Source organism: Salvelinus alpinus, chromosome 14 (genome assembly GCF_045679555.1).
Source record: "Salvelinus alpinus chromosome 14, SLU_Salpinus.1, whole genome shotgun sequence".
Classification (NCBI taxonomy): Eukaryota; Metazoa; Chordata; class Actinopteri; order Salmoniformes; family Salmonidae; genus Salvelinus; species Salvelinus alpinus.
This window is the reverse complement of record NC_092099.1, coordinates 53690700-53698260: the sequence shown is the minus strand read 5'-3', so window position 1 is coordinate 53698260 and position 7561 is coordinate 53690700. Positions and strand designations below refer to the sequence as shown.

Sequence of the window (7561 nt, the reverse complement as noted above, 5' to 3'; positions counted from 1 at the left end):
GGTTCAGAGCCACACACAGACACAGCTGCCCTGTCACCTGAGGTTCAGAGCCACACAGACACAGCAGCCCTGTCACCTGAGGTTCAGAGCCACACACAGACACAGCAGCCCTGTCACCTGAGGTTCAGAGCCACACACAGACACAGCAGCCCTGTCACCTGAGGTTCAGAGCCACACAGACACAGCAGCCCTGTCACCTGAGGTTCAGAGCCACACAGACACAGCAGCCCTGTCACCTGAGGTTCAGAGCCACACACAGACACAGCTGCCCTGTCACCTGAGGTTCAGAGCCACACAGACACAGCAGCCCTGTCACCTGAGGTTCAGAGCCACACAGACACAGCAGCCCTGTCACCTGAGGTTCAGAGCCACACACAGACACAGCAGCCCTGTCACCTGAGGTTCAGAGCCACACACAGACACAGCAGCCCTGTCACCTGAGGTTCAGAGCCACACAGACACAGCAGCCCTGTCACCTGAGGTTCAGAGCCACACAGACACAGCAGCCCTGTCACCTGAGGTTCAGAGCCACACACAGACACAGCTGCCCTGTCACCTGAGGTTCAGTGCAACACCCCCAATTAATTCATGCCTTTCTTAGTTAATGTTTGGTGTCACCCTCCACCAACTACAGACCGGCTGTTCATTTTTGTTATTTCAAAATGTATAATTTCACGATTGCTGCACAGGTGAAACTGCACAGGCAAAAAATTGCAAGAGGGTCACCACAGGGAGTAAACGTCAAATAAGTGGGCTATACGTTTGCTTTTATGTCATCCATTTATTGCTGTCTTCTGTATTCCTGCTCTGTGTGCAGAATGACGTGTACATGTAGTAGTGTTGTAAATCTACTGGTCTCTATTGGTGAATTATCAATGCTGTATAGGAAGGATGCTGGAGAATGTACATTTTACTGTTGAACTCACAAAGGTCTGGGCTAATGCATTTCCCCACAGGGTGCCAAGACACAAGTAAGCACAACGCAACTGTGAGACAGTTATTATGTGACTCTTATTACATTTGGCGCATCCACACGCTCTCTCTCCCTTTGTCTCAAACACACTCTCTCTCTCCCCCTGTCTCAAACACTCTCTCCCTCTCTCAAACACACTCTCTTTCTCTCTCTCGCTCTCCCCGTCTCAAACTCACTCTCTCCCCGTCTAAAACACTCTCTCTCTCCCCCCTTTTCCGTCTCAAACACTCTCACACGCACTCACGCTGGCACGCACACACTCCTTCTCTCCGCCCTTTGTCTGTCTCTCACACACACACTGCTCGCCATCACAAAAAAGGTCACAGAACACATTTGACGAGGGGTCATCCCTCCCAACTCATACTGAAGCACTTTCATTACTCCAGTGCCATGTTAAAGTCCTGACTCTTCCTGTAGAAACGGGTGAGGGAGAGTTATGTCCAATGGCAACACAGCTAAGAGTCCTTCACCAGCCTCTCCACCAACCCACCCACCCTCACATCATGACAGCAGGGTTACTGCAGCCATACTTAATAGTAGCCTGGGGCCAAATCTCTTAGTGCTGTATCTAAATGTATCTATTTGTTTGGCAATGACAATGACCATAGGGGTTGGATACAGCCCAAACAGATCTGGGTCCAGGCTAACTAAACAGATCAAGACTAGAGTGCAAATGGCGTGTAACAACAACACAATGAGAATAGAGAGATTCTTAGTCACTTTATGAGACTCTCCTAATAACATCATCATCTGTCGTGTAAAACAAGGATAAGAAAACTAGTGCTCTTTTAATGTTTAGTACCATGATGTCAACGTCATCGTCACCCAAAAATATGTGCTCTTTTTATGTCATGAACCTGAACGACTCCTGCTGATGTAACGTTACATTATTGAATATTTCCACTTGTTATGAAGGAGGATGCATAGTTGACTGTCAGGAAAGGCATTTTTCAGAGTAAAAAAAACAAAAATATAAGTTGATGCCTTGTCTGTCTGTACAATGTATATATTGCTGCTTATGTGAAAGAGGAGTTATGGTTTATGTACTTAAAAGTTGGTAAATTCACTCAAATTGTCAGTGACAGACATGGTTTCATTGTTCTGTCTACGAAGTCAATTTTGTTTATATAACATCTGCTTGTTAGTTGGAGAAAAGACTCGGAGGAGCACATATTATTATCTCTGTCTTCTTTAAACAAGTTCCAGACCAAGAGTCCATGAATGTTGTTGCTCGTCCTCTGGGCTGTATTCTACTGACATCAGTAAATCACACAGGGCAGACCAGAGCTCAGTAAATCACACAGGGCAGACCAGAGCTCAGTAAAGCACACAGGGCAGACCAGAGCTTTCAGTCACATCTCATCACGTCATGGCAGTGGGTAATTTCCCTTCTCAGTCAGGGAGAGAAAAGGCCACAGGTTCCCCAGAAACAATCCAGACTACTATTTTCACTTCTGTTTCAGTCCGTCATAAGTCTTAAGGCAGATCAGATAGATGGTTGAGTTCATTTCTTCATTTCCCAACCCTCTTGGTTCTCTACTTGGACCGGTCCTGCCGTGCCCCCCGCCACACCAACACCCCGTGTGGAGGAGGTCAGTGGGCTGCTCCGTTGTAAGACTTGCTGTACATAGTGAAATCGGTTTCTACATAGTCGTTGGAGATGGGCTGCTTGTACACGGGGTTGGAGGCCTGAGGGGGGGGGGGGAGAAAAATGGGTCAGTCAGTTGATTAAAATGCACATATCGAGGAAGGGTGGACATTTGAGGTGCAGCCTCTGAACTTTGGAACAGTCAGTTTTCCAAACAGCTCTCCACCTAAGTGACAGCTCTGTTGTCCAAGAAGACATCTGATGGTTTCAATCAACATACGTTTTTTCTCCTGCGGATGCTTCAACTTAAATGTGATCAGTGTGAACAGCCTAAGTGGTCATACCGATTGTATCATAGACAACTATGTTCCCATCCCAGATTCTACATATGTCTTCAGTTAGCTGGAGTGTTATGATATATGGAAACTGTTCCAAACATACACCACAATAAGATTCAAATTATTGTTGAAATTCCACAACTGTCAGACGTCTACATTACATCTCAACATTTAAAATGGAATGTGCATATATCCTATCCTTCTCAGACATGCAAGTGTCTCATTACTTCTATAGATTTACTCTGGCCCAAAACAGTCAGTAACAGTAATTCACAGCTTTTCATTTGATAGATACTGTAGTCAGTAATAGATAGGACAGTTATCCTTCTCAATGATTCCCATAACTTACACTATTTGGCAAAAAAAATTCAGTAAATTCAACCTTTCATATGTAAATCACTGAAGTAGGCAGGTTATATCCCTTCCTCACCATCTCATATCGTGCGCGTGAGCGTGCGCTTTGGAAGCGGGCGAACTCTCTGCGGTCGTGCACGGTGATGACCAGCTTCCAGATGGCTAGCAGCACGATGCCCACCAGCAGGATACTGCCCACCACCGCCAGGAGGACCGTCATGGCGTCCGGCGATGCGCCACACTCTGGAGACGGGAGGGGAGGCAAACAAACAAACATAAAACAAAGGTTATAAAAAATCTGATATACACAGGAACAAAGAAAATACTCAAAGATTAAGACAAATATAGAACGAGAGATATAGACAGGAACATTGAAATAGACAGACAGACAGGAAAAATAGAGATATTTCAAATAAAATTGTATTTGTCACATGCGCCGAATACAACAGGTGTAGACTTTACAGTGAAATGCTTAATTACAAGCCCTTAACCAACAATGCAGTATTAAGAAAAATAAGTGTTAAGTAAAAAATAGGTATGTAAAAAATGAAAGTAACAAATAATTAAAGAGCAGCAGTAAAATAACAGTAGCGAGGCTATATACAGGAGGTCCCGGTACAGAGTCAATGTGCGGGGGCACCAGTTAGTCGAGGTAATATGTACATGTAGGTAGAGCTATTAAAGTGACTACGCATAGATAATAAACAGAGGAGGAGCAGCAGCAGCAGTGTAAAAGTGTGTGGGGGGGGGGGGGGATGCAAATAGTCTGGGTAGCCATTTGATTAGCTGTTCAGGAGTCTTATGGCTTGGGGGTAGAAGCTGTTTAGAAGCCTCTTGGACCTAGACTTGGCGAGCGCCGGTACTGCTTGCCGTGCGGTAGCAGAGAGAACAGTCTATGACTAGGGTGGCTGGAGTCTTTGACAATTTTTAGGGCCTTCCTCTGACACCGCCTGGTATAGAGGTCCTGAACGGCAGGAAGCTTGGCACTAGTGGTGTACTGGGCCGTACGCACTAGCCTCTGTAGTGCCTTGCAGTTGGAGGCCGAACAGTTGCCATACCAGGCAGTGATGCAACCAGTCAGGATGCTCTCGATGGTGCAGCTGTAGACTTTTTTGAGGATCTGAGGACCCATGCCAAATCTTTTCAGTCTCCTGAGGCGGAATAGGTTTTGTCGGGCCCTCTTCACGACTGACTTGGTGTGTTTGGACCATGGTAGTTTGTTGGTGATGTGGACACCAAGGAGCTCTCAACCTGCTCCACTTCAGCCCAGTCGATGAGAATGGGGGCGTGCTCGGTCCTCCTTTTCCTGTAGTCCACAATCATATAGATAGGAACATAGAAATAGACAGATCGACAAGACAAATATAGAAAGAGATATATATAGACAGGAACATAGAAACAGACCGATATAGGCAAGAGACAGACCAGAAACATAGAAAAGGGCATGGACAGGATACAAAGACAGGAAGGGATATATACACAGGAAAGTCACAAACAAATATAAACAATGGCTCTTAAAAAACAGGCCTTTGTTTACACGATGACATATAAATCTAATATCATCCCCACACTGTCCAATAGAATGCATGTGCACAAGAGGCCCAGCACAGACTCATAATAATAAACAGATAGGGTCTATTTTTGTACATCAGCAACACATGGCCTTCTGTGTTTGTGTTTTCTTCCTCTATTTCTGTGAAAATGAATGTATGAGGAGAAGCGGTTGGCTGATGGGTTATGTCCATGTTTTCTGTAGCAGAGGATAGTCTTTGACCAGTACTGACCTGGCTCTTTGAGAGCTGTGAGGACTGACATGCCGTTGGCGTGTTCAGAGTACGTGAACTTCATCACACATTCGTTCTCCGTCTTGTACAGGCAGAGGACAGCGTTGGGGTCATCTGTTTCTGTGAGAGGGGAGAAAAGAGAGAGAGGGAGGCGCTGCTGAGACACAAGCAATAAAACAGCTGGCTAAACGTACAGCTTCAGGGAGAGAGGGAGGAGAGAGAGAGAGGGAGGCGCTGCTGAGACACATGCAATAAAACAGCTGGCTAAACGTACTGCTTCAGGGAGAGAGGGAGGAGAGAGAGAGAGAAGAAAGAAAACAAGAGAATGGGGAGATATCCAACAGCACAACACTGTGCAAAAACAGATCAACATGTATTATTTTATTGGGAAAGCACTCTTGGATAGTGAATGATTGCAATCAACGGTAAGGACAGAGATTTGCTTTGGTTTCTTGTCCTTGTTTTTGCGAACTCTTTATTATTCAAATATTCTAACTGCCTTGGGGATTGACTGAGGAGCCAGACTACCTCCAGCCTTTCCCCCTTGCTTTTCCCCCATCGCCACATCCAGCCCTTCCTTATCCCCTTCGCTTTTGGCGAAAGATAAGTTCCCGGAATGTACATGAGGAGTCCATTAGGGAAAGTCAGATGGTTGGAATAGCAGAGAGAGAATGCAGTAAAACAGAGCAGCCCTGGAACAGGGAGGGCAGAGCTGGGCCGGGCGACACAGAGGGAAGGGCCTTAAAATAGTTTAACAAGCCCTTCAAATCATGAGCCAAAGTGTCTACGTCTCCGCCCGGCATGCCATCATGATAATTCCCAGACAACTACCATTAACTTATTAATACATTCCTAGGCACAAGTCAAATCTATCCCGCAATGCTGAGGTGGAGTGAAAAGCTTTTTTTACGGTCAAAAGCCCTGGGACTCTGTTCCACTTACGGGCCATGCTTTTAAAAGACATCACGCGATGACAGTTTAGCTTTATGGTTGCAGGTAAAGTTACATGTTTGTTTTGAGGGCGCGGTAGGGAGGATGTAGGCAGGGCTGCATCTAAACCTGTGGCATGCTTCCCAGTCGAAACAGTTTGCGCATACAGTGCATTCGGAAAGTATTCAGACCCCTTGATTTTTCCACATTTTGTTATGTTACAGCTTTATTCTAAAATGTATTAAATTGTTTTCCCCCCCTCATCAATCTACACACAATACCCCATAATGACAAAGCAAAAACAGGTTTTCAGAAATACATGCACATTTTTTTTAAATTCCAAAACTGAAATATCATATTTACATAAGTATTCAGACCCCTTACTCAGTACTTTGTTGAAGCACCTTTGGCAGCAATTACAGCCTCAAGTCTTCTTGGGTATGACGCGACATGCCTGGCACACCTGTATTTGGGGAGTTTCTCCCATTCTTCTCTGCAGATCCTCTCAAGCTCTGTCAGGTTGGATGGGGAGCTGCACAGCTATTTTCAGGTCTTTCCAGAAATGTTCAATCGGGTTCAAGTCAGGGCTCTGATTGGACCACTCAAGGACATCCAGAGACTTGTCCTGAAGCCACTCCTGTGTTGTCTTGGCTGTGTGCTTAGGGTCGTAGTCCTGTTGGAAGGTGAACCTTGGCCCCAGTCTGAGGTCTTGAGAGCAGGTTTTCTTTAAGGATCTCTCTGTACTTTGCTCCATTCCTGACTAGTATCCCAGTCCCTGTCGCTGAAAAACATTCCCACAGCATGATGCTGCCACCACCATGCTTCGCTGTAGAGATGGTGCCGGCTTAAATACATACATGTGACGTGGGGGCTGTATTAGCACAGAGATGGCCAGACACTGTGTGTGTTCATGAGTGTGCTTTACTTTGGTCTGAAGCTACCCTGTCAGAGCAGCTGGGTCATGTCACATTATCTAAAAGAGCGGTAACAATTGTATGTATGGCATGTTTTGGCGAGGCTGTGCCCAGTAAGAGTAGGGGACAGCTAACAGACAAGGACAAGGGAAGAGGTACAGTATGTAATGCATTGACACAACTGAAAGTGTTGCAGAAGCTAACCACAGACATTGATATGTGTGTCTGCAGGCCAGCTGATGTTAAAGGAACCACAGTCAGTGTGTTGTTTACTCACTAAGCGTTTCCACGGTGATGATCTCATCCTTGCATAGCCGCTGGCAGGTCTGGTTGTCGGACAGTCTTCCAGAGCTGAAAAGCCGGCATTCGATGCATTCCCTGGAGCGGAGAGAGAGAGAGATGGCGGGAGGGAGGGATGGATAGAGAGAGACAGAGAGAGAGACTGTAAGCGTGGCATAATGACATGCATCATACACGTGGCGTGTTCACAGGAGCACAGAGGTGAACAGACTGTGTGTAAACAGGCATTGAGGTTAAGGTCAGGTTAGGGTCAATGGTCACGCACTAAAAGGTCACCTTTTACCTCTCTCAAATAAGATCCATGTGTGATGATAGGAGCATGTTGTGAGGGTACCCCAGTCCTGACTCCTGACTGATAGCAACAAATTCAAATCAAGGTT

The 7561-nt window shown here is 45.9% G+C and overlaps 1 protein-coding gene across 3 annotated transcripts in view; it reads right to left on the bottom strand.

Moving 5' to 3' along the window:
* Positions 1 to 761: 761 nt before the first annotated feature.
* LOC139539092 (integrin beta-5-like) overlaps positions 762 to 7561 on the bottom strand; it is an 88977-nt gene continuing 82177 nt past the window's right edge. For 2 of the 3 annotated variants that reach the window (XR_011667871.1, XR_011667870.1), the window contains exons 12-16: positions 7159 to 7259; positions 5038 to 5157; positions 4312 to 4559; positions 3330 to 3496; positions 762 to 2662 (exon numbers count right to left, since the gene is read on the bottom strand). Coding sequence is in view for 1 of the 3 variants with exons in the window: in XM_071341838.1 (XP_071197939.1) it covers positions 2567 to 2662; positions 3330 to 3496; positions 5038 to 5157; positions 7159 to 7259 (484 nt within the window). In the remaining 2 variants the exon portion in view is untranslated. The remainder of the gene's footprint in view (positions 2663 to 3329; positions 3497 to 4311; positions 4560 to 5037; positions 5158 to 7158; positions 7260 to 7561) is intronic. The other variant, XM_071341838.1, reaches the window with a different exon arrangement.